The sequence below is a fragment of the Macrobrachium nipponense genome, chromosome 2 (genome assembly GCF_015104395.2).
Source record: "Macrobrachium nipponense isolate FS-2020 chromosome 2, ASM1510439v2, whole genome shotgun sequence".
NCBI lineage: Eukaryota > Metazoa > Arthropoda > Malacostraca > Decapoda > Palaemonidae > Macrobrachium > Macrobrachium nipponense.
This window is the reverse complement of record NC_087201.1, coordinates 77,705,150-77,732,649: the sequence shown is the minus strand read 5'-3', so window position 1 is coordinate 77,732,649 and position 27,500 is coordinate 77,705,150. Positions and strand designations below refer to the sequence as shown.

Below are 27,500 nucleotides of genomic sequence, written 5' to 3'. Positions count from 1 at the left end.
CTGTTTCATTGGCTAGAAAATGGAACTCTCTTTAATGAAGAAGAAATTACTAAGCTTTGTTTTTAAGTATTTGCAAGATGAACTTTCCCTTGAGGTGTCAGAGCAACTTTTTTTTTCTCTCTATATGTAGCTTGGACAAATCTGCTGACAAATGGGATGTTACCCATTTAAGAATTTTTATAAGCTGATCAAAGCTTTGTTTAGGGAACACCATTGATTGATCTGCATACCACATAGCTAAACACAAAACTCTTGGTGTTCTGATGTCCAGTTATAGACACGAGGCTGTGCTGGAAGACACCTTTCATCACCCATGGGACAACCTTCATGTCTACAACTTTATTCTGTTCAACCCGACTTGTTAAGGAATCATCTGTTTGTTGGTTGCACCTGGACTAGTGGTGACCCTCGTGACTCCTTGTTGCCCACAAGTCAAGTGGTACTGATCTCCTGGGCCTTCTTATCTAGGAGCTGAGAGGGATAATCCCATGGCTCTTGTTGTTCCTGCTGTCCTATCATGTTGAGGTATTACCACTCCATGGAGTCACTTGCATTTCATGGCTGGAGACTTAAGCAGCAGCTCCTACCAAAGAGACATGTATCAGTGGATTGCATTGTCAAAGAGAGTAAGTGAGGTGCTCATGTTCTCATGCATTCCTTAGTTTTTGGCAAGAATCTGTCAATTCCTGACTAGAAAATATTGCACCTTTTCATCCCCTTTCTTTTAGATTTTATAGATGATGATTATGACAAAATGCTGTGTTCATTGTGATTTTTGGAGTAGTACTATACTCAGGATTCAGCATCTAGACACCGTGTCGATGACTGTTCATTAGTACCAGTAGGCATGAGAAAGTATCCAGGAACATTAGTTCTGGTTTTGGGAGGTCATCAGGCATGTGTGACTGTTACATATCCTAGTCAAGGTCTCATAAATTTAGGGACATTGCATTGAGGAGGTACTGAGGACGTTTTTGGCAATGCCCAAAACACATTTTATCTTGTTACCTAAGAGTTGTTGCATACAAGTCCTTGGATACTTTCTCCCCAGAACCTGTCGCCACTTCTCGACATGTGTAGCCACCAAAACTCCACTGAGGCAGAACAGTACGTATCTTGTTTAAGTTGTGTTGTTATAAAAAGAGGTGGAGTGTTTTGAAGCATTCCAAGACCAGATGTGGCTGTATATAAGTTAAGGGTTTGTATGAAGAATGATTTCTGATAAAAATATAGTTTTACTTTTGTAACATGCCAAGTAACTACATATAGCTGAAAGCTTCCTACCACAGCAGTCAAAAAAATCTAATTTTGTGGCGGCACCACCATCGCTAGTGTAGGTGAATAGGACCTGCTCACTTTCGGGAACAATGGGTACAAAACTCCAGGCAATCATCTTTCGTCATTTTCTGATATTTTTCCAGTATCTTTGGTAACATACTTGATTCTTTTTTGTGGTTGTTTACATAATTAGCTTGCAATGATGGATTCAAGCTCATCTAGCATTAGATATTGTTCAGAGGGGTGTAAAACTGGAATGACACAATTATCTTATGATTCGCACACCAAATGCATCAAGTTTAGGGGCCAAGATTGTTCAAGGGAATTAACTTGTTCAGAATGTGTAGATTGGGATGAATCTAAATCTTCTTTCCCACTGTTATCTGTACATTAAGTGGGCGGTTGCCTGATGTGTCTTCTCCACTGCCTTCTATGAAAGGCCTCATTGGAAGACCTTAAAATCACATTTAGACAAACTATCTCGAGATAGGAAGAGGAAGGCAGCTCTCAGAGCTGGAAGTAAAGAGTCTGTAGAGGCTTTGTCTATAGTACGTAGTTGAGGATTTGCCTACTCTTGCTCAACCAACTATTACTTCCCCAGTCGTTATGCCTCCTATATTTTTACCAGTAACTCTAATTTCAGACTCCCATGCTTCTAAATCCAACACCATTGCCAGTTTCGAGGTAAAGTTTGAAAAGAAGTTCGATTTTCTTGTTAATGTGATTATGAAGTTGGGAACTTTTCAGGTCTTTTGTGGAGAGATCATCTCTCAAAAGTGATTGTGCAGTGCTTAGTGAAAGTGTTGTGATTTCTGAGGAGGTGGCTGTCCAGCCCATTGGTTCTCCTAGATAAAGGTCCCTGTCCTGCTCCCCCGTACTGGGGAGAAGACATAATGGAAGTCCAAGGGAGGCTGGCAGGGCTTGTCCCCGGTCAGTTGCCCGCTCCATCGCATCTGTTGATCGTACCCAGGCGGCAACAGAGTGCCATTGGAAAGGTGTCTCTTTCAGTGCACGCCAACTGTCATCAGACTCAGTGGACTCTTCCCTGGACAATTGGTGCCATTGCCATAGATCTATTGTTTCCAGACCCTTGAAAAGGTATGCTGCACCTGCTGACGGTTCTCCTCTTCCCGTTAAGAGGTACTGGGAGATTATTGACAGTCCTCAACCTTCCTGTAGCTTCCTTGTCGATACGGAAGCTCATCTTCACCGTACTTGGGATAGCCCAGAGTCCTTCTCTGGTCAAGAGTAAGCTTCATGCCCAGATTTACCTGTTAAACATCTGTCTGTTTCTGAGTGCCCGTCTCTTTCAGACCCTGTGGCTCTTGCTCCTGATCATCGCTCTGCTTCTCTGGACCGCTTGGCACCCTCACTTGGCTTTTCTGCTCCTGCACCTGTCCTCTCAGTGCCTGCCTTAGACTGCTCGGCAGCAGTATCAGGATGCTCGGCACCCATATCAGGCAGCGCAGCGGCTGTCTCGGACCGCTCAGCACCTTTCTCGGACCACTCAGTGGCCACTGCTGGGCGCGTGGTCCCAGTAATGGGTATTTCGGCACCAGGATCAACTCTTTCTTCTGCTATTGTGTCAAATGAGGATTTGTCATTGGCGCTTCTTAAATGCCAATTAGATGAGTTGATGGATTTTTTGAGAAAGAAACCTTCATCTTCTAAGATTTCATGGGAAGAGGAAGCAGTAGAACAAGAGACAGCTCTCTTTACAGCTTATTCTACGCTAATGAAGTTCTTCCTGCAGAATTATCCAGGCTTTTTTGTACCTGTGACTCCAGCAGCTCCAGTCTCTACATTTCCTATGGGGAAATCTCCTAAGGGCGGACTTTCACAAGTGGTTTTGTCTTTCTCATCTAAGGAGGTTCTTGGAGAAGTGGAAGTGGAAGGAACAAGGGAAAGCTTGTTTTACATTTCTCCTCCCTCTAAGCTAACAAGAAGGGTTATCGCTTCTATGTGACAGGTGAGGCTCCTTCCTTGGGAGTCCCTGCCTCCTACCAGAGGGACTTCTCTAGTCTGGTGGACTCATCTAAGTGTTCGGTGTTTGCTGCTGCCAAGATTTTCTTCTCTCACCAGAAATTAACCACTTTGTGAAAAATATTTTCAAGGTCTAAGAAGCCTTTAGTTTCTTACACTGGACAGTGGGCACTTCAGCTAGAAAAATGGAGAATTGCCCTTCACTAGCAGAAGACCTGGCAGCGGACTGGCTTGGAGTGTTGTCTTTTGCCAACAAAACAGTAAGGGACTGGTCTTGTGAGATAGCCTCCCTTTTATTGATGGGCATGTTAAAAAAGAGAGAACTGTGGTGCTATTTAATGTATGACACTTACCTGGCAGGTATATATATAGCTATATTCTCTGTTCCACCTGGCAGAAATTTTCAAAACTCGCGGCAAACGCTAGTAACCTATTAGTAGTTCAGGCAACCACCACCCCGTTACCGTGGCGCTAGCGCTAGGAACCGTTCCCAATTGGGCCAGATTTTCTCTGCCAGCCGAACCGGCAACATTGTTGGTGGTTCCCTGCTAGGATTTTCATTCTCGTTGCTGACTTTTCATGGATTTTTGGTATTGTACTCGGAAACGTTAGCTTGGCATTCGCTTTGGATTGTTCTTTAAAGATGTCTGATACTGGGAGTATGTTTAGAGTGTGTGTAAAAGAGGGGTGTAAGGTAAGATTGCCGAAAGCTTCGGTCGACCCTCATACCATTTGTAAGAAGTGTAGGGAGAATGTGTGTACTTGGGAGAATAGATGCATTGAATGTGAGAATTTATCAGAGAAGGAATGGAAGATATTTATGAAATATGTTGAGAGACTTGAGAAAGATCGTGTAAGGAGGTCTGTTTCTCGTAGTGAGAAGTCAAATTCTTCTAGTAAAAGGAGTGAATGTATTTCCTCTCCAGCTCCTTCTAATGTAGAGTTGGTAGTTCCTTCTCCCCAGGTATCTCCTGCGCCCGCTGCTGTATCGGAGGAGGCGAACGATACAAATATTGTGAAAGTGTTCGCTGCCCTTGCGTCCATGGGCGACCAGATACAGCGACTTACAGATAGAGTGAGTGCTTTCGATGTCAGTGAAAGTGTAGTGGAGGGGGCATCTGATCGTCTCTCTCGTGCTCCTAGACCTAGACCTCTGTCAAGCTCCCAGACCCAAGGGAGAAGGCATGTCGACAGTCGAAGGGAGGCGAGAGAGGTTTTGTCACGGTCAGGCGTCCCTTCGAACAGTCCTGTTGCAAGTTCCCAGGCTGTTGCAGTTCGCCGCAGAAAAGGCGTAACTGGGAAGTGTGCGTCCTCGGAAGGTTCGACTTCCGAGCGAGAACGTGGTATGCAGTGGTGTCTCGCCCCCTCAAGAGGACTTTCAGGACATCAACTGCTTTCGAGAGACACGCTCAAGATCGTGAGGCTTGGAGTAGTCCTGAGGTGTTGTCCTCCTCGGAAGACGGGGACGCAGTGCCGATCAAGAGGAAAAGGATTTTTCGTGCTAGAGAGGACTCAGGGCGCACTGGCGCTATACGTCCTTCTCGGCCTGGTATTTCGATGGGAGAATCTCCTCCATCTTCTTGTGTATCTTCCCCTCGTCTTTCTCCGTCGGGTAGAGTGCAAGATCGCTCTCCGTTAGGTCGCAGTCCCGCTCGTAATCCTCCCTCCTTCGTCATCTACCATTCAGGAGGATAGTACGAAGGGTTTCTTAAGGGAAATGCAGTCCAAGCTGGCAGTTCTGGTGAAGTCCTGGGATGCGCCTGAGCAAGCATCTTCGAGGCGTAAGGACGATTTCCTTCCATTAAGTCTTCCAAAGGGAATACAAGGACGCGTTCGCCGAGGACTCAGGGCGCACTGGCGCTAGGAGGACAAGCGATCGCTTGGTTTTGGCAGAACGCAGAACACAGGAAGAAAATAGTTTCGGAAGAAGCAGGACGCAAACATCAGGACGCGGGACCAATTGTGGACGCAGGACGCAGGCGACAGGAAGCAGGCGTGTCTACGATGGACGCAGGACGCAGGCGGCAGGACATCGAGAGGCGGCAGGACGCCGACTCCTCGGTAGCCGCAGGACGCAGGCGGCAGGACGCTATTCCGTCAACGAAGCGTCAACACGACAATGAGTTACAAGACATTTCTTCAGCAGAAGAGGAATTGGAATTAATTGAGGAAAAGAATACGGAACCTTCTTCAGATTATAAGGTTCTGACTTCACGTCTTATTGCTATTTTTGAGGGGGAATTTAAACCGACAGCTCCGTTATCCCCTTATCACAGTTTTCCAAGACTAGGACTCCAAAGAAGTCCTCTTTCCTTAAAATGACGATGTCAATTTCGGCGAAGAAGGCCCTTCAACGTGTGAATGACTGGATGAAGGATAAGAAAGAAGCGGGAAAATACTCTTTTGTTTTTCCACCAGCTAAGTTAGCTTCTAAATCAGGAGTATGGTACGCTACTGGAGAAAGTCTAGGCCTGGGAGTACCTGCCTCCTCCCAGGGGGACTTCTCCAGTATAGTAGACAGCTCACGCAGACAGGCGTTACAGTCTGCTAAGGTCTGGTGGACGTCTTCAGAATTTGACCATCTTTTTAAAGGGATTTTTAGGACTTTCGAAGTCTTCAATTTCCTGGATTGGTCTTTGGGAGCACTAGCGAACTCCCTAGAAGAAGAGGATTCGCAGGATTTAGAAACAGCTAAGAGCATTATGTCCTGCATGGACAAGGCTCTGAGAGACGGAACGAATGAATTGCTTCGTTATTCCAGCAGGAGTACTTAAGAAGAGATCGCTTGTGTTCTTTCGCTTCAAAAGGAGTTTCTAACTCTCAGAAATCGGAGTTGCTGTTCTCTCCTCTTTCGAAACAGCTGTTTCCGTCAGAGGTGATTAGGGATATTGCTCTCTCCCTTTCTCAGAAGGCCACTCAAGATCTTCTCTCGTCTTCAGTTAAGAAGTTCTTGCCACCCAAGTTGGTGAAGAAGACTCCAAAGGATACTAGGCCTTCGCAACAGCCCTTTCGAGGAAGAACATTCGCTCGACCCGCCTTAGGGGTAAGAGAGTACCCGCTAAAACAGAGCCAAACCCCCTCTAAAGAATGAGAACTCAGTCCTCCAGACGACAGTGGGAGCCAGACTTCAAGGTTTCTGGGAAGTTTTGGCAAGATATGAAGGCAGATCCCTGGGCTGTCAACGTAGCTCGGGAAGGGTACAAGATTCCTTTCTTGAAGAGACCTCCTCTCGCAACATCTCCGAGAGCCCTCGGGGCAAATTACAACGATTTAGTGAAGAAAGCGGCTCTGTGGGAGCAAGTAGCTTCCATGCTAGAGAAAGGAGCCATAGAGCCTGTTCTGGATCACGAATCTCCGGGATTTTACAACCGTCTGTTCCTGGTTGCAAAGTCCTCGGGAGGTTGGAGGCCAGTGCTGGACGTAAGTCAACTGAATCTTTTCGTAGAAAAGACCAAGTTCACTATGGAGACGAACGATTCAGTACTGGCAGCGGTACGTCCAGGGGACTGGATGGCGACCCTGGACTTACAAGACGCATACTTTCATATTCCGATTCATCCAGGAAGCAGGAAGTATCTAAGGTTTGTGATTCAGGACAGGGTCTTTCAGTTCAAGGCCCTATGCTTCGGCCTTTGCAACAGCCCCTCAAGTGTTCACGAGGATGATGTCCAATGTGGCGAGATGGTTACATTTAAGAGGGATCAGAGTGTCTTTTTATCTGGACGACTGGTTGATAAGATCCCAATCAAGAAGTCAATGTCTGGAGGACTTGAGTCAAACATTGGACTTAGCAAAAGACCTAGGTCTGGTAGTAAACATGGGAAAGTCTCAATTGGATCCCCAACAACAGATAGTTTATTTGGGGATTCAGATATCGGCAGTGACTTTTCGGGCTTTTCCGTCCCCCGAAAGGCAAGCCCAATGCATTCGGAAGGTGCAGGACTTTCTAAAGAAGGACCGATGCTCAGCAAGAGAGTGGATGAGTCTACTGGGCACACTCTCTTTGCTAGAGAGGTTCATTTCTTTAGGAAGACTGCACATGAGACCTCTACAGTTTTTCCTGAAGGATTCATGGCCAAGAAAATTGCAACCGGATTCCTTCCAGTTTCTAATTCCGGCCGAAGTAAAGGAGGAATTAAAGTGGTGGCTAACTCCAGGCAGGTTAGCAAGAGGGATGTCGCTTCAGCAGAAGAGCCCAGACCTCGTCTTGTTTTCCGACGCGTCGGACGTGGGTTGGGGAGCGACATTAGGCCCTCAAGAGGTGTCGGGACTTTGGAGCAAGGAAGAAACAAAGTGGCACATAAACAGGAAGGAACTGATGGCAATTTTCTTGGCTTTGAAGCACTTCAGAGAGTTGATTCGAGACAAGACGGTGCAGGTCAACTCGGACAACACCACGGCTCTGGCATACATCCGAAAACAAGGAGGAACTCATTCCTTTCCCCTTTACAATCTGGCAAAGGAAGTTCTGCTTTGGGCGGAAAGAAGGAAAAGGTCGTGGTACTCACCAGGTTTATACAAGGAGAGAAGAATGTGGGTGCGGACCTGTTGAGCAGAAGAGAACAACTTCTCTCGACGGAGTGGACGTTGCACATGGAGGTTTGCCAGAGCCTGTGGAAGTTGTGGGGCCGTCCAGTAGTAGATCTGTTTGCGACAGCCAGAACGAAAAGGTTACCAACCTATTGCTCTCCGGTTCCAGACCAGGAAGCAGTGGCGGTCGACGCATTCCTGATGGATTGGTCAAACTTAGATCTGTACGCTTTTCCTCCGTTCAAGGTACTGGGGAAAGTGATGAAGAAGTTCAGGGAGAGCCAAGGAACGAGGATGACCTTAATAGCCCCGTTTTGGCCGGCCCAAAGTTGGTTCACAGAGGTACTGGAATGGACAGTAGATACGCCAAGGACTCTTCCTCTAAGAGTAGATTTACTCAGACAACCCCACTTCGACAGGTTTCACAAGAATACCCTCGCTCTGGGTCTGACTGCGTTCAGACTATCGAACGTCTGGTCAGAGCGAGGGATATTCTAGAGAGTGGCCAGTGCAGTGGCTAGAGCCAGAAGAACCTCCACAATCACAGTATATCAGTCGAAGTGGGACAATTTCTGGAAGTGGTGTAAGAACAGGAAAGTGTCTTCATCCAGTACCTCTGTGACCCAAATCGCAGATTTTCCTTCTATACTTGAGGAAGGATTTACGCTTGTCAGTTTCGACAATCAAAGGTTATAAGAGTATGCTAACCTCAGTGTTTAGACACAGGGACCTAGACATCTCGAATAACTTAGACCTTCGAGATCTGATTAGGTCATTTGGTACGAAGAAACAATCACAATGCAGGCCACCTGCTTGGAACCTTGATGTGGTCTTGAAGTATTTAACTTCTAGCAAATTCGAGCCTTTAGAGGAGGCCTCTCTGAGAGATCTTGCTAAGAAGACTATCTTTTTAGTAGCATTGGCAACTGCTAAAGAGTTAGTGAGCTCAGGCCATATCGAAGAAGGTGGGATGGAGACATGGCAACGCAGTGTGTTCATTCCAAGAAGGTTTCTTGGCCAAGAATGAGAATCCAGCTAATCCTTGGCCAAGATCCTTTGAAGTTTTGGGTTTGGCTGAGTTAGTGGGTCACGAGCAAGAAAGAGTTCTCTGCCCAGTGAGAGCGTTGCGGTGTTATATGGAAAGAACAAGAGGTATCAGAGGGAAGTCTGATGCTCTGTGGTGTTCAGTTAAAGACCCAGTAGACCCATGACGAAGAATGCTCTAGCCTTCTTCATGAGAGAGTTAATTAAAGAGGCTCATATGCTGTGTCAAGAGCAGAGCTTTGGTATTTTGAAAAGTGAAGGCTCATGAAGTCAGGGCAGTGGCGACTTCATTAGCTTTTAAAAAGAATTTAGCCCTCAAGGAAATTATTGAATCCACATATTGGAGAACTAATTCAATATTTGCGTCTCATTATCTTAGGGATGTTCAGACAACCTTTGATAATTGTCAGACACTAGGTCCATACGTGTCCTCTGGTACAGTATTGGGCAAAGGAGTTACTACCCCATAACCTTCTTTTAAGCTAGTTGATTTTATTAGGTGATGGTGTTTGTGTTTATTGGTTGTCTGAGAAAAGTGTGCGGTACTTTTCTCAGTCTTGTTAGTATTATCGGTGATGGTGTGTGTGTAGTTCAGGTGAATGATCGAGTACTAGCTTGAATGCCGTGGCATAAGAGGGCTGTACGGTTCTGTCAACACATTGGTCACGTCCAGTTGTCAGTTCCAGTCTTAGCTTCTTCAACATACAGGACACTTCCTTGTTGAGAGCTACTAAGGTTTAAGCAGGCTTAGAGGCAGGACCTATGAAGTCAGCTACCTTAGCAGGTAAGGAACCTGGAGTCTTAATAATATTTTAATAATATTTTTATACTCTAAGAATGTTGCTGTCCTTGACCCACCTCCAAATGTGTCAATCAGCTATATATATACCTGCCAGGTAAGTGTCATACATTAAAATGAAGTTTTTATGATAAAACAAAGTTTAATGTATACTTTACCTGGCAGGTATATATAATTTAATTCCCACCCGCCTCCCCTCAGGAGACAGGGTTCAGAGAAAATCTGGCCCAATTGGGAACGGTTCCTAGCGCTAGCGCCACGGTAACGGGGTGGTGGTTGCCTGAACTACTAATAGGTTACTAGCGTTTGCCGCGAGTTTTGAAAATTTCTGCCAGGTGGAACAGAGAATATAGCTATATATATACCTGCCAGGTAAGTATACATTAAACTTTGTTTTATCATAAAAAACTTCATTTTTACTTCAGGGGTTTCACATGTCTAGAAATCTGCCCTCTTGTTCTTGCCTTTTGATAAGGTTTACCTTTTCCCGCAAAATATGGTAAAAGATGTCCTGTTGGACCTTCAGAATAAGTCCACCACAAACTGGTTCATGCAGTCGGCCAGAAGACCTTAGGAGCCTATGGCTTAATCTCTCAAGTCATTCTCCCCTTTGCAGTCTCAGCCCTTTCGAGGGGGAAGAACAGACCACAGACCAGACCGAGAACTAACTTGCTTCTTTCTTCGAGACCAGTCAAAATGTCCTCTATTAAACCTTCCTCTAAGAAGTGATTCGTATGTCCTCTGTGCCCCTTTAGGTGCAAAGCTCCTTCATTTTAGGAGGGAATGGAGCTTCAGAGGGGCAGAACCCTGGGTAGTACAGGTATTGATCCCGCTCAAAGAGAAGCCCCCGTTAGCCACCTCACCATATGCTTTAACAGTGTACTACTACTCGGTAGGATCCAAGAGACATTCGGCCCTCTCACAAGAGGTAGAAGCACTTATTCACAAGAAAACATTTGAAGAGGTGTTAGATTACTGCACAGAAGGGGTATGCAACCAACTCTTCATAGTCCCCAAGTCATTTGAGGGCTGGAGGCCCATCCTTGACGTCAGTACTCTAAACTTCTTTGTTTTAAAGATGAAGTTTCACATGGAAACCAGTGCCTCAGTCATGTCCTCTCTACATCAAGGGGACTGAATGGTGACTTTGGATATGGAGGATGCGTACTTCCATATTTCCATTCATCCGGAGTCGAGGAAACTTCTTTGCTTCATGTTTTGGGACAAAGTTTTTCAGTTCAGAGCACTTTGTTTCGGTCTAATGTCGGTAACTCAAATATTTACAAGGGCACTAACTCCTCTTGCAAAGTGGCTTCACCTGTTGTAGATCAAAGTCTTATTTTACCTGGATCACTGGCTTCTTCAATTATCCTCAAAGGCACAGTGCATGGAGTACTTGAGGAAACTACTTCTTTGGACCCAAGAGCTGGGAATCTAATAAAATGTCCAGAAATTGGAGTTTATCCCAACACAAAAGATTCTGTATTTGAGCATGATTCTGGACTCTGACTTTTTGGGTTTTTCTCCCCACCAAGAGAATAAACTAGCCTTCAGACAGTCGAGAGTTTCTATATCTAAAGTCCTGTTCAGCACTACAGTGGATAATTCTGCCGGGAACTCTAGCTTCAGTGGAAACCTTCGTAAAACTAGGCAGGCTTCACATGCGTCAGCTTCAGTTTTACTTGAAGGTAGTATGGTCCAGGAAGATTCAGTAGGACTTGTTCGTCTTCCCCATTTCCGAGGAAATATAAGTGCACCTTCATTGTGATTGTCCTTAGACCAGACTTAAGGAAGGGAATTCACTGCGACCTCAGAACCCAGACCTGAAATTTTATTCAGAGGCATCGAATCTCGGATGGGGAGCCATTCTAGAAACTCAAAAGGTGATAGGCAAATGGACAGATGATCAGAAAGCTCTTCATATCAGTGTGAAAGAATTGCTAGCGATCTTTCTACGACTACAACATTTCTCTTGTCAGGTGTCTAGAAGGTTAGTAGCAGTGTTTGTGGACATTACAATAGTCGTGTCTTACATCCACAAACAGTGAGGGACTCACTATTTCACTCTACCAAACAGCAAGGGAGCTTCTTCTCTGGGCAGAAAAAAACAAGCACGTGACGGTCCTCACTTGTTTGTACAGGGAAGGTTAAATGCCCTCGTGGACAAATTAAGCAGACAAAATCAATTCCTTCCAAGAGAGTGGACATTAGACCTCCAAGTATGCAAGGGCCTTTGGAGACTGGGGACAACCAGCAGTGGATCTTTTCCCATTAAACAGCAAAGAATCACTGGCTCCTGATCATCTGTTCTCCAGTTATGGATCCTCTGGCATGGGCGACGGATGCCATGTTACTCGACTGGGACAGGATTAGACTTTTATTGCTTTCCCTCCGTTTGCCATGATAAGGGAGGTAATAAACAAATTCTCCATGCACCAGAATGTCTCCATGACTAGTCGCCCCATTCTGGCTGAGGAGGGAATGGTTTCCAGATCTTCCTCATCTACTGGTAGACTTGCCAAGACTTCTACCTCAAAAGAAGTTACTACTCAAACATCTGCACCTGTTCAGATTCATCAAGGAGTATACTACTCAAACAGCTGCACCTGTTCAGATTCATCAAGGACAATACGCTCTGTCTCTGTATCAGATGTCTGGTCAGAGCAAATGGCTTTTCGAAGCAAGCCACAGAAACCATTGCTAGAAGTTGACGATCTTCTACTAGCAAGCTCTACCAGGCAAAGTGGAAGGTATTGAGAAGTTGGTGTCGACAACATTAATGTCTCTTCTTCTGAGACCACTATAGCTCAAATTGTGGACTTTCTGCTTTTTCTGAAGTCCTCCGGAAAGTTATTGCTCACTACCATCCAGGGGTACAGGTCAGTGCTAAGCTCCATTTTCAAACACAGAGGTTTGGTATTCATTTCACCAACGACTTTAGCAACTAGCAATATAGTTATGGTACTAAAATGGTTCTTGGGTAACTTTGAATCCCTCCTCTCAGTACCACTCAAGAACCTTACAAGAAAAGACTCTCTTCCTTGGTAGCACTGGCAACGACCAAAAGAGCCCACAAGCTATAGGCGATAGATAAAAGAACAGAGTTCTCCCAATGAGTCGCTGTCTGCATCGTAGACCCAGAGGAGGAAGAGTGACTCTTATGCCCTGTAAGTGCTCTACATAATTTTTTGCAGAGAACTGAAAAGATCAGGTGACCTGCAAATAACCTTTGGTGTTCTGTGAAATCTTCCTGCCCGATGTCAAAGAATGCCATTTCCTTCTCTTTGAGGAGTCTAATAGTTGGGACACGCACTCAGCTGCAGGAGCATGTTTTACCTTTCATTAATACTAAGGCATATGAAGTCAGAGCAGTCGCTACTTCTCTCGTCTTTAGACATAATATGTCTTTAGAAACAATTATGCAGTCTGCATTTTGGAAATGTAGGTCGGTGTTTGCAGTGCATTTGAAAGGAAATCAAAACTTTTTTTTAGAATAGTTCTACGTTGGGTCCTTTGTCGGTGGTTGGCATGGTGGTGGGAGAGGAATCATAGGGGCAAGCTGTCCTTCTACTATCCTCTATCCTTGGTTAAGGTGCCGAGTTTTTGGGGGGAATCCTTGGGATACTAGTTGTCTGGAGTACCCTTCAGTATGTTATGGTAGGGTGGTATTTTGTTTTGTTTAAAGTGTAAGTGAAGCTGTTAGTTTTTATCACGTCTACACCCAGGATAAGGGCACCAAGTTTTCATCTTTGTCAGTCACCCAGTGTACCTCCATGCCTGCTAAGTTTTCCCACTAAGTAGGGGCAATCATTGGCCAAAACTACCACAGATAAAGGGAGTGCCAACCAGAGACAGTAATCATCTGCAGCGCTCACTTACCAGGTAAGGTACAATAAGTATTATGAAAAATACTTGCAGAATATCTATATTGAGTCATTACTTTTCATGTTAATGCCTTTAATATAGTAAATGTCCATGATTCCTATCTCTGTGAATATGGAATCAGCTATATGTAATTACTTGGTAAGTTGCATATGTAAAAAGGACATTTTATAATAAAATTAGATTTTACATATACTCCCCAAGTAATTACATAATCAGAATCCTTCCCTCATCCCCACGGATGGACATAGCAGACCAAACAAATTGGCTCTTTCTGCAGTTTTGTATCCATTGTTCCTGAAAGTGGGCGGGCCCTATTCACCTACAGTAGCAATGGTAACACCGTCACAAATTTGAATTTTGTGACTGCTGTGGTTGGAAGCTTTCAGCAATATGTAATTTCTTGCTTAGTATATGTAAAATCTAATTTTATTAAGAAAATGTATGATTTTTGGGGGGATGAAAATGAATTTGATGTATTGTATCATTGCCAGGCATGTAGTTTGATGTCAGGTAGTCAAGTTCTTTTTTCTAGAGTGAGTTAGTTGTGAAGGATAATTAAAATGACACCTGAACTAAATTTCATGTCAATCACAAATGGTAGAGGTTAACTGTAATTTATTTTGAAATGTAAAACAAATGTTTGGCGCAGATTCACTTCAGTTTTTATTGTTTGCAGGTTTTAGCTACACAGATGAAACATTTTAATGAGTCGAGAGATATAGACAAAATATCAAAACTTGAGGGAGAAGTCAGCGATGTAAAAGATGTTTTAGTTAAAAGTATAGGTAAGTACACATGCTAAATCACATTATAATTGAAGTAAAAGAGGCAAATTCGTTTTTTTGTGGTGAAAATTACTCTATCATTTGCTTCATCTTCAGCTACTTGGCACAGAGCTCTACAAGCCTTAAAATTGAAACAACTATCATTACTGAATGCTCTTGATAGTTACCTGCACTATGGAGGTAGGGTTAGTACAGCAATTGCTTTGGTTGTCATCCTTCTCTTATTTATGAAACTAGCTGGTTGTGTATACAAGTGCTACGAAGTTTGGATTTGTTTTTCTGGGTCAATGAATTGGAGTGTGAATTTTAATTTGTATTTGGCAATATGGATTCTTCTCAGTCTTCCTTATTAAAATCTGTTAGCTTTTGTATGGTAAGAGGTTGTGAGGCCAGGTTGGGTTAATTGAAGTAAGATACTCATGAAATGTGTATTAAACATTGAGGGGTGAATATTGATTTAGACAGCCATTGTGATCGTTGCAAGGATTGGTCTTTGGAAGAGGTAGGGAAGAAGATAAATTGCAGAATTAGAAGAAAGAAGGGTAGACTTAAAAAGAGGGTAAAGAAAACAGATATATTTAATTATTAACCCATTTCTTTCGCTTAACTTCATTTGCCCAAATCACTTCTTTTTGTTAGGGTAAAATACCCATCTAGTAACAATGGCTTTTTACGATTTTAAAATTTTTAAAGTAATTCTGCTCCATAATAAACACACTGGCGTTGCATTCAGCTTCTGCGTGCCTTCAATTGTTTGTTTAAATGGTTTCCGTGTGAAAAGTTATTTAATCTGTCTTTCCTTTTCTTGGGTTCTTTACTTATTACTTATTTGTTTGCAAAATCCTCATGTTTATTTAAATTCTGCCATTTGCCAATAGTAAGTTGATGCATTTTGGCAAAATTAATCTCTTACATGCACCTAAGATCCAAGTGTAAACATGTCAACAATCATTCTCTCTCTCTCTCTCTCTCTCTCTCTCTCTCTCTCTCTCTCTCTCTCTCCTCTCTCTCTCCACACACACACACACACTATCAATTTCTTTGATTATCCTTTTAAAATGTGAATAAAATTGATTTGTTATCAACCTTTGCCTACTGTGACCATTTCAGTTTCCTCAAAGGCTTCCAGTCTCTCCTCCCTCCATCCCTCAGCTGGCTGTGCGCCATTTTCACCAAACAGTTCATAAATCATACAATGAAACAAAAATTTTACTTCATATGATGTATGCTTTATACTTTACACTCTTAATTTAACTTTTGACCACATTAATAATAGAAAAGATATGAAAAGGGGAACTTTTGGGTTGGCTGGAACAAACTATCCTGATTCCCTTTATTTTTTATGGGGATATTTGTTTCATAATTTGGAATAATCGTTTTTATGCATGACACTTACCTGGCAGGTATATATATAGCTATATTCTCTGTCGCACTGGCAGAAATTTTCAAAACTCGCGGCAACTGCTAGCTCCCGTGGCGCTGGTGCTTGGAACCATTCCCATTTTCATCAGATTTTCTCTGCCAGCCGAACCTTCAACATCGTTGTGGGTTTCCTGCTAGATTTTCTATCTCGTTTGCCGACTTTTCGCTGCTTTTGGAATGCTGTTTTGGTATCGTATTGGAACGTTGGCTAGGCAATCGCTTTTGGATTTTTCTTTGAATTATGTCTGATTCCGGTATTGTGTTTAGAGTATGTGTGATAGAAGGATGTAAGGTTAGACTACCGAAATCTTCGGTAGACCCTCACACTGTGTGTAAGAAGTGTAGAGATTTTGTGTGTACTTGGGAGAATAAGTGTAATGAATGTGAGAATTTGACTGAGAAAGAGTGGAAAACTCTCACTAAGTATGTTGAACGACTGGAGAAAGATCGTGTTAGGAGATCAGTATCTTGGAGTGAAAGATCGGGTTCATCTAGCAAAGCCTTCTGAATGGCTCTATTACTGTTTTCTTTCTCCAGTCTTTCCTTACCAAGTAGAAAGCTGTAGCTCCCTCTCCCCAGGTTCTACCTGCGCCCGCTGCTGTATCTGAGGAGACGATGGATTTGCAATATGTGAAACTGTTTGCTGCCCTTGCTTCGTTGGGCGATCAGATTCAGCGATTAACTGATAAAGTGGGTGTGTGATGTTAGTGACAGTGTTGTGGAGGGGGCGGTGACCGTCTCTCTCGTGCTCCTAGACCTAGACCGCTTCCAAAGCTCCCAGACCCAAGGGAGAAGGAAAGTCGACAGTCGAAGGGAGGCGAGAGGGGTTTTCACACGATCAGTTGTCCCTTCAGGCAGTCCTGTTGTTGCGTCCCAGGCTGCAGCAGTACGCCATAGAAAAGGCGTTACTGGGAAGTGTTTGTCCTCCTCCGATAGCTCTGCGTCATGCAGGAAACGGCGCTATTTGGAGGAATCGCGTCCCCTCAAGAGGACATGGAGACCATCCCCGTCTCAGGATGAACTTCGCTACGCTCAAGAAGGATGGAGTAGTCCCGAGATTTTTTCGTCCAGTTCAGATGACGACGCAATCCCCATCAAGAGGAAGAGAACGTATTTTTCGAAAGAGGACGCAGGACGTTCGGTTGGCGGCATTTCTCCAGTTAGAGATTCTCCTTCGTTGTGTGTTCGCTCCCCTTTCTCCTCTCCGTCTCGTAGACCTCAGGACCGCTCTCCTCCGCGTCCCAGCTCTTCTCGTCTTCGCTCTCCTCCTTCTCGTTTGACCCGTCAGGAAGCGGATCCTAATAAGGATTTTTTGAGGGAGATGCAAGCTACGTTGGCTGATCTTGTCAAGTCTTGGGAAACACCCGATCAGTCTTCCTCCAGACGTAAAGACGAGTTTCTTCCCATCAAGTCCTCCAAGAGGACGCAGGACAAGATTTTGCCGCCTTCCTCTCGCCCTTCGAAGTCTCGGGAAACAGGACGCAGTTTTCCGTTGAAGATAGACGAGCCGATTTCAACAGCTCAGGACGCAAGAGGAAGCTAGAAGAACGTCGGATGGACCGCAACTCACGCTTTGGATGCAAGACATAGACGGCAGGACTTTGATCCGTCCTCCTCTCGACCAGACCGGGACGCTTTTCGTAAGGACGCGATCCCTCAGTCTCATTCCAGCAAACAAGTTTTGGAGGCGGATTCTGCTTGTAGTCTGGAGCAGGACTTGGGTATCCAAAGATATTTCTTCAGCTGAAGAGGATGTGGAAGACTTTATTTCTGAAGAGGAGAGAAATGCTGAAGCTCCTTCTTCGGACTGTAAGAGACTGACTACTTGCCTCCTGTCTCTTTTCGAGGGGGAGTTTCAACCTTCAGCACCGCTGTCCCCCCTTTCGCAGTTCACGAGGACCAAAACCCCCAAGAATTCCTCCTTCTTGAAGATGACTCTCTATCACGGCAAAGAAAGCTCTTCACCGGGTTAATGCTTGGTTGAAGGAAAAGAGGGAAGCAGGTAAGACTTCTTTTTGCTTCCCTCCAGCCAAGTTGGCGTCGAAGTTGGGTGTGTGGTATGCTACGGGGGAAAGTCTTGGCCTGGGAGTTCCTGCCTCCTCCCAGGGGGACTTTTCCAATATCGTCGATAGTGCTCAGTTACATGCCTTACACTCGGCCAAGATTTGGTGGACTTCTTCGGAGTTTGACCATCTGTTGAAGGGCATTTTCATACATTCAACTTACCTGTCAGATATATACATAGCTATATCGACTCCGTCGTCCCCGACAGAAATTCGAATTTCGCGGCACACGCCTACAGGTAGGTCAGGTGATCTACCTGCCTGCCGCTGGGTGGCAGGACTAGGAACTATTCCCGTTTTCTAATCAGATTCTCTCTGTCGCTGGGAAGGTAAACATATGTTTTGCTTTCCCTCCGTGATTTGATTTTCGTGTTTCATCGCCATCGATCTTCTGGGCCGACCTTTTTACAGGGAAGTACTGGATCGGTGGGTTTGGCATACGTTTTTAATAACTTTTTAATACTTTTTAATAACTTTTAATGAATTAACTTCGAAGTTTTTTCGAAGAATAGAGTATGTGTAACTACCGAAGTTTTCGGTAGACAATTACATAGTTTGCAAGAAAGGGAAATATAAATATTTATTCATTGATAAAGTGTAATAAATGTTAGAATGATTGAGGAAAATAAGGTAACTTCCATATTTGAGGAAGTCAGAAAACATAGAACTAGATATGCTTTCTTTAGAAGCTTTAATAGCCCTCGTTCTGACAAGCAGTTAGAATATTAACAGTACTAGTAGTGTGTTTCCTCATCACCTTCTTACTTCACAGAAACTACAAATTCATTTGCAATTTGAAGATAAAGGAATGTAGCTCAAAAGATACGAGCTATTATAAGGTAAGAAGTGATTATAGTGTTCCCCATTGCATTAGAGGGTGCGTCTGATCGGCTCTGTCTCGCTCCCAGGCCTAGACCTCTTCCAAGCTCCCTGGCCCGGAGGAGAAGGAATGTCGAAAGCCGTACGGAGGTTATGGAGAACCCCCACCGTTCGGCGTCCCCTCGGCAGGTTCTGTAGAACGTCCCAGACTGCCAGGGATAGCCATTGGAAAGGCATCCTAATTCAATGTGTTCCCCTTTTTATTATCGTCTTGACGAATAAGGAGTAAAACATTCAACGGCGTAGATTAGATTAAATGAAGATGCAAGATAATCTCGTCTGGCTATCGGAACCTCAGAAGAGACGGAGAAAGGAGAAGTATATGAAAATATATCTATTCTGAGAAGAACGAATTAGATATTAAAGAATATTTGTTGATCGAATGAATTATATGGATCTCGTTTAGTGAGTACACATATATATAATTTTTAAGCTTCTAGCTCCTTGGGCATGAAGCTCCGTAACGAGGCTCAATGCGCCTAAATGCGTCTGAAACAAGGCGCAAAGCGCCTGAAACGAGGCGCAAAGCACCTGAAGGGCCTGAATATGGGGCGCCCAAACGCCGCCTGAAAGACTATGAACCAGGATCTTTCTTCGGAAATGGAAGTTCTTCTCATTCAGAAGAAAGGGAGGGCTATGTCGAAAATGGAAGTATTGTCGAATTCTAGCAAGAACAAATGTACAAGAGATCGGAACCTTCCGCAACACAGGGATCTTCCAAGAAGGTCGGAAGATTTGCCAGACTTCGAAATAACCTACCAGACGATACAGAACTTTTCCCACCAGGCTGAGGAATCGCCTTTCAGATGCTCTGGAAACTTTTCCAAAAACAAGAAAACTTTGCCAAGGCGATACGTCTTCTAGGATCCAGGAGTATTCTGATCACGATACTCCTCCCAGGCGCCAGGAGTATTCGGAACGCGATACTCCTGCCAAGCACCAGGAGTATTCCAGACGAGCACGATACTCCTCCCAGGCGAACAGGTAGTATTCGGAACGGGTACTCCTACCAGGCGCCAGGAGTATTCTAGGCAAGATACTCCTGCTTAGCGCCAGACACTTTCTCCTACAAGAAGAGCTGACAACCGCCGAGAGTCCTCCAGGCGAAGGGTGAAAGACATTCGAGGCTTCTCCTGATAGGGACGGGAGTTGTCGCGCAGCGGCCGTTGCCCTTGTCAGGATCGTCTTAATGCAATAAAGGCAAGAGCAAGTTCGGTTTTTCCAGGCAGGGACTCAAGATGTAGCACAGGCTGCCGTAGCCCTTGTCAGGTTAGAGTCGGTACTGCGAATAGCCCTTCACCTTTCGAAAGGAAGCGCTCTCCTTCGGTTGCTCAATCTTGCCCCAAATTGAGGAATGGAAGATAGAGCAGAATTGTGAGAATTAGTTCAGTATTAGTAAGAGGATATTAAAATCATCCTCCTTCTAAAATAGATTGCAACCAACCATTTACAGAAAGAGGGGCAATCGTTTGGAAGTTGAACAAGATTCGTACGAGCTCTCATTCATTGATTAGAGGCTCTTCCAGATAAGAAAGGCGTAAAATACGGACTTATCTCCAAGATAATAAAAGCTGGAGAGATTATTCTCTTCGATCCTCGGTTGTCATTTGCAATATCTTTCGACTAATACTCATTCGGGATTATTGACGAAATGAACGAAGAGAGTAAGATTTCTATTCTTTCTCCGCATGTCGGAAAGGAAAGAGTGTCGTAGAAGGCTTGCTGTATATGACTACTGAATGACAAGTCATAATACGCATACCATAGTTGCCTTTTCTGTTCGCTACGGAATTGTCTATATCCTTACAGGATTTTCCTTAGTAAAGACTCGCTTAAAAGGTTTGTTACGACAATACCTATTCCAGCCTCGGTATTTAACAAAGGTTGTTTGCCTGCAAAATTTGCATTATTGAGAGCTTTCTTAGACTCGAGAATAATTTTATTATACCCATTCATTGAAGGGAGTAACTGGCAACTCAGAATGAATGCAGCCAGGCAGTGAACGACACGGCTGTAATTGTGAGCCAATCTAGTACCATCCGGTTTCTCGGTCGTGAACGGTTGGTTACATCTTTCTCTCCTAAAGGATCGAATGCTTCACCGTATATTCCCCATACAATCAGGGACTTAACACGAATTGAGGGGAGTTTTTTAGGCAAACATGAATAACATCGTATTCGTTTTGCTAAGGATATCTCTCTGCCTCGGCGAGGAAAGAATGTAGTAGGAAATTCACCTTAAGATAAGATACGCTTAAGCCTTATGCACAACACCGTGGGTTAATTACAGCGTTCCTACTATACCTTTACAAGAGTTTCCTAGATGAATGCTGTTTACCACAATGTGATAGGATTATAAAGAATTTTAATTCGGCAGAGCACGATTTAACATTCATTGGAAAGAGTTGTCAGACCCTGCGGAAAATATTCACAGATATCTTCGCAGGCAGAAGATGAACGACCTTCTTATAGATTGCTTCCTTTTCCTCGAAACAAGAGAGGTAGCAAGATACGCCATCTTTAAATTAAATAGGGGAATAAACTTTAGTCTTTTTTTTCCCCTAGTTGTATATATTCTTAACACATATTTAAAATAAATGGGGCGTTCTAAGGAAGAAGATGAATGCATCATTTGGCAATAAAAGGTTGGATTCACAGAAGTCACGTTCTTCTTTCAGCATGTGTCGGAAGGTTTTTCTAAGAGATTTGATCGGAATCTATTATAAATATTTGGACCTGAAAAACCTATTCACTCTGAGTCTGTCTGCGTGCAGACTGACCAGAAGTAAATATGAATGAGAGTTTTATTTTCCAAAGGGAAGCTTGATAATTCCTTTAAATATGTTAAAGACATAGAGTTGCTGCAGATCGTGATAGATAGAAAGGGGTAAACTGTCCTCTTCCGATACCTCTGTGAACCACATAATGGTTTTCTTCCCTTCTTTCAGAGGGAAGAATCACCTTGGTAATTTATGCTATCAATGAACACAGTGAAAAGATATATTCTGTCTAGACAAAGAATATTAGAGATAGTAGAGAATTAAGATCTTCGGGATCAGATACAATACCTCTATACGATAAGAGTAAGAGATCTTATACTTAGAATGGGATCCTAATTTGGGCCCGCAGATTCCGTGTTCCGACAAGATGGAACTGCTCCTAATCAAAATGTTTCTCTTGGTCCTAAACGATCAAAAGGACAAGTGAAAATTTTGGGCTTTAGAATCTGGAATCAAATTCTATGACGACTCGGCAATGGGTTCTGGCCAGCATAGTATGTTTGGCAAGAGAACTAAAGCCTTTTATTCCTGGATCAACGCTTTTAGATAGAGGTTTGCGTTTGTCCGGTGTAATGTAGTGACATTGTCATCTACAGAAGAAGAAAAGTTTAAACGTTTACTGACAGAGTCTTTGGAACGCGAGAAGGGCTCAAACTACTTCCAAAAGGTTCAGAGAGATACATTCAAGAGCTAGAAATCAAACCAATTTCAGCTCAGAATCTCTTTAAATTCCAAGCTCATTCCCTTCCTTCGGGCAAGGATAGGGAAGCTTCTGCAACGAGAAAACTCATCAACATGTAGGAGAGAAACTCGTTAGCAACGGAAGTATGCAATAATGATCCTCCTCGGAGGAAGACTTGTATCTTGGACTTTTGAGATTTCCTATTGTCTACTGGATGGAGCGGACTAAATTGTGATGAATGTGCAGGAGCAATTAGCGTCTTTGGTAGGAGTACTTTCTAAAGATCCTACTCGTAAAAAGGATGACAGACTTCTGATTAAGAGATCCAAATACCGATCTCCTGTCGGGGCGCGACGAACCCTACAGGGGAGTTGTCGCACAAGCGGCCATCTCTGGGGAGCGATGCGTTAGGCAGGCGAGACGTGGGAAAGGAAGTAACTCCTGCCAAGCGTCTGGCGCCAACTAGGAGCCAGGCGCCAAGTAGGCGCAAAGAGCCTGACTTTAACTGTAAGATCGTTCTAAGGCCAAGATCTTCATCAAGCAACAAGATCCAACTGGAGAAGAGAGAACTCCTGATAGGAGTATAGCCGCCCGCTAAGCGCAATATACTTGCCATTCGAAAGGCCATTCCATGAGCGATACTCCTACCAAGCCACAGGAGGTATTCGGAACTAGATGCGCCTTCCATAGGCAGGGAGTATTCTGGGAAGAGATAATCCTGCCAGGCGCCTTGAGTACTCTGACCTCGATACTCCTCCCAGGAGCCAGGAGTATTCTAGACTTTTTACTCCTACCAGGCGCCCAGGAGTAGTCGAAGCGCGCATGTGCCTACCAAGCGCCAGGAGTATTCTGAGCTTAATACTCCTAACAGGCGCCAGGAGTATTCGGAACGCGATACTCCTGCCAAGCACCAGGAGTATTCCGATGAGCACGATACTCCTCCCAGGCGCCAGGGAGTATTCGGAACGTGATACTCCTACCAGGCGCCAGGAGTATCCGATCACGATGCTCCTCCTAGGAAAGCGATTCTTCTGCCAGGCGCCAGGAGTATTTCCGAGCACGATACTCCTCCCAGGCGCCAGGAGTATTCGGAGAGTGATACTCCTGCCAGGCGCCAGGAGTATTCAGAGGACGAGGGAGTATCCCGATCGCGATACTCCTCCCAGGCGCCAGGAGTATTCGGAGCGCGATACCCCCCTACTCCTGCCATGGCGCCAGGAGTATTCTGAGCTTAATACTCCAACAGGCGCCAGGAGTATTCGAAGCGTGATACTCCTGCCAGGGCCAGGAGTATTCGAAGCGCGATACTCCTGCCAACGCCAGGAGTATTCGAAGGGCGATTTACTCCTGCCAGGCGCCAGGAGTATTCGAACGCGATACTCCTGCCAGCGCCCAGGAGTATTCTGAGCTTAATACTCCTAACAGGCGCCAGGAGTATTTGGAGCGAGATTGCGCTCAGGATGCGCCTTCCCAGACGGCAGGAGTATTCGAAGAGTTTTACGACTGTCAGGCGCCAGGAGTATTCTAAACAGGATACTCCTCGCGCCAGCCAGGCGCAAGCCAGGCGTTAGGCTTCATCCAGATGAGATCCAGTTCAAAGAAAGTCCTAGTCTTCTTTGAAACAATGGTGATCTCTAAAGCACTTCATAAGTGACTTGATGATACCTTCAAACAGCTGAGAATTTAAAAAGCTCATGAAGTGCGAGCTTTCCAAATCTTCTTGTTCTTTTCGTAACAATATGTCAGGAAGACATATTAGCTTTAACATATAAGAGATGCAAACTATGTGTTGACTGTATTACACGAAGGACTTCAAGTTAAACCTACGAGAGATTCTTCTCTTGGTTTATACGTATCAGCGGGATACGTTGCTGGGATAAGGAGCCGACACTGATCTTTAACAAGGAGTTGAATTTATTTTAACTCAATGATTTTTATTGGAGGTTTGAAAGGAGTTTGGGGGATAACTCTCTTTCAATTTAGCGCGAACCTCAGGTTAGGAACAGGTGATCGGGATCGGTGTTGCGCTCCTTAAATAAGTGCGTGTTGTCATATAAGCGGATGTGCTCCCATTGACAAACGCCAGTTAGGTTCTGTCGAGTAAGTGGAAGAGACCCCATCGACAGATCCACAAGAACTCTTGGCCACAGATCACTATCTCGTAAGGCTCTTGAGATGAAGCAGACTCCTATGCAATAGCTAGGAAGTCAATCCTTCGTCTAGAAACACAGAGGAACTAAGGTCTATAAATACCTACAACATATGTTTGTTTACCTGTCTAGTCAGTAATTAGCTGTCTCTTGCCCTCCACCAAAGGGTGTCAATCAGCTATGTATATATCTGACAGGTAAGTTGAATGTATGAAAATGATATTGTTATGATACAATAAAGTTTCATACATACTTACCTGGCAGATATATACAATTAAAGACCCACCCAGCCTCCCCGCAGGAGACAGGTGGAAGAGAGAATCTGATTAGAAAACGGGAATAGTTCCTAGTCCTGCCACCCAGCGGCAGGCAGGTAGATCACCTGACCTACCTGTAGCGTGTGCCGCGAAATTCGAATTTCTGTCGGGGACGACTTGGGGAGTCGATAGCTATGGTATATATCTGCCAGGTAAGTATGTATGAAACTTTATTGTATCATAAACAATATCATTTTTTCACACTTTCGAAGTTTTCAACTTCCTCGACTGGGGGCTTTGGCTCGTACCTTGGAAGGTAAAGGCTCTACTGAGTTGGAAGTTCCGAGGAGTATTATGTCCTGTATGGACAAAGCCCTGAGAGATGGGGCGAACGAGCTTGCATCCCTCTTTACGGCAGGGGTCTTGAAGAAGAGGACTCTCCTGTGCTCGTTTGCAGCCAAAGGAGTGTCGAACGCTTAGAAGTCAGAGTTGGTTTTCTCCCCACTCTCGGACCAACTTTTTCCATCAGAGATCATCAAGGACATCTCCCTTTCTCTTACTCAGAAGGCAACTCAGGACCTTCTGACTTCGTCAGTGAGAAAGTATTTGCCTCCCAAGATTGTGTAGAAGACACCAAAGGAGTCAAGACCGACGCAACAGGCCTTTCGGGGTAGACCGTTCTCTTGCCCCTCTTTTAGAGGAAAAAGAATATCTCCTAAAAGAGGATCGAAAACTATAACCAAACAATGATTCTCAAGTCCTCCAGGCTGCTGTTGGGGCCAGACTCCTGGGGTTTTGGGAAGTCTGGCGAAGAAAAAGAGCGGATCCCTGGTCCGTCAGTGTAGCCCAGGAAGGTTACAAGATCCCCTTCCATAAGAAGCCACCTCTTACCACCTCTCCAAGAGCCCTCGGGGCTCATTACAACGATTTAGAGAAGAAAGAGGCTCTGTGGGAGCAAGTCTTCAGCATGCTCAGAAAAGGGGTCATAGAACCTGTTCTGGACCACTCGTCTCCAGGATTTTACAACCGTCTTTTCCTGGTACTGAAATCTTCGGGGGGATGGAGGCCAGTACTGGATGTGAGCCACCTAAACTTGTTCGTGGAAAAGACAAAGTTTACGATGGAAACGAACGATTCGGTGCTGGCAGCGGTGCGTCCAGGGGACTGGATGGTGACCCTGGACCTTCAAGACGCATATTTCCATATTCCCATTCATCCAAGATACAGAAAGTACCTAAGGTTCGTTATCCAGAACAGGGTCTTTCAATTCAGGGCCCTTTGCTTCGGGCTTTGCACAGCTCCACAGGTGTTCACAAGGATTATGTCGAATGTGGCGAGGTGGCTGCACCTATTAGGGATCAGAGCCTCACTCTACCTAGACGATTGGCTGATAAGTTCCCAGTTGAGACAACAATGTCTGGAGGACTTAAAGTTAACCTTAAGCTTGACGAAGGAGTTAGGTCTGATGGTAAACCTAGAAAAGTCGCAATTGATCCCCAGACAGGAGCTAGTCTATTTGGGGATTCTGATTTCCTCAGCGACTTTTCGGGCTTTTCCATCCCCCGACAGGCAAGTCCTATGCCTTCGGAAGGTACAAGCCTTCCTAGAGAAAGACCAATGCTCTGCGAGAGATGGATGGAGAGCTTACTGGGGACACTCTCTTCGATAGAGCTTGGTTCGTTCTCTAGGAAGGCTTCACATGAGACCCTTGCAGTTCTTCCTGAACGAAGTCTGGCCAAGAAGATCGCAACCGGATTCCTTCCTGTTTCAAATTCCCATCAAGATCAAGGAGGAATTGAAATGGTGGCTAACTCCGGGAAAGTTAGCAGAAGGTACATCACATCGCTCCAACAGAAGAACCCAGACCTAGTATTATTCTCGACGCCGCCTCGGACGCAGGGTGGGGAGCGGACACTAGGTCATCAAGAAGTGTCCCAGGCCTCTGGAACAAAGAAAGAAAGCGTCTTGGGCATATAAACAGGAAGGAACTGATGGCGATTTTCTTGGCTTTGAAGGCGTTCAAGGTCTTGGCTCCGCGACAAAGTAGTGCAGATCAACGCAGGACAATACCCACGCTCTGGCGTACATCCGCAAGCAAGGAGGGACTCATTCCGTGTCTCTGTGCAATCTGGCGAAAGAAGTCCTTCTTTGGGCAGAGAAAGAGAACGTCACCCTGCTCACCAGGTTCATTCAGGGGGAGAAGAACGTCAGAGCGGACCTGCTGAGCAGGGAAGGGCAACTACTTCCGACGGAATGGATGCTACATTAAGAGGTATGCCAGAGCCTGTGGAAACTGTGGGGCCGTCCAGTAGTGGACCTCTTTGCGACTGCAATGACAAAGAGACTACCAACCTACTGCTCTCCAATCCCAGATCTTCAAGCAGTCGCGGTGGATGCCTTCCTGTTAGATTGGACGGGTCTGGATGCTTACGCCTTTCCTCTGTTCAAGATAGTAGGAAAGGTCATGAAAAAGTTCAGGGAGAGTTTCGGGACAAGACTCACTCTCATTGCTCCCTACTGGCCGGCCCAAAATTGGTTCACAGAGGTACTGGAATGGACATTGGACACACCAAGAACACCCTCGCTCTGGTCTGACTCGTTCAGACTATTGAAAGACTTGTCAGAGCGAGGGGGTTTTCTTATAGAGAAGCGGCCAAAGCAGTTGCTAGAGCTCTAAGATCCTCAACAATCAAGGTGTTTCAGTCGAAGTGGGAGACCTTCCGTAAGTGGTGCAAGAAGGAGAAGGTTTCTTCATCCAGTACCTCTGTGACCTAAATTGCAGACTTCCTACTGTACTTGAAGAAGGAAGTAGGTTTGTCAAATCAAACTGTCAAGGGGTACAGGAGTATGCTGGCCGCTGTGTTTAGACACAGAGGCTTAGATATTTCCAATAACTTGGATCTTAGAGACCTCCTCAGGTCTTTTGAGACAAAGGAGGAGCGTCAATGCAGAGCCCCTTCTTGG

General features: G+C 44.8%; 1 protein-coding gene across 6 annotated transcripts in view; it reads left to right on the top strand.

Annotated features, from left to right (window-relative positions):
• Positions 1–27,500, top strand: part of LOC135220686 (vesicle-associated membrane protein 7-like) — a 158,837-nt gene that overhangs the window by 46,975 nt on the left and 84,362 nt on the right. For all 6 annotated transcript variants that reach the window (XM_064258064.1, XM_064258066.1, XM_064258062.1 and 3 more), the window contains one exon: positions 14,196–14,304. In XM_064258064.1, coding sequence (XP_064114134.1) covers positions 14,196–14,304 — 109 coding nt within the window. The remainder of the gene's footprint in view (positions 1–14,195; positions 14,305–27,500) is intronic.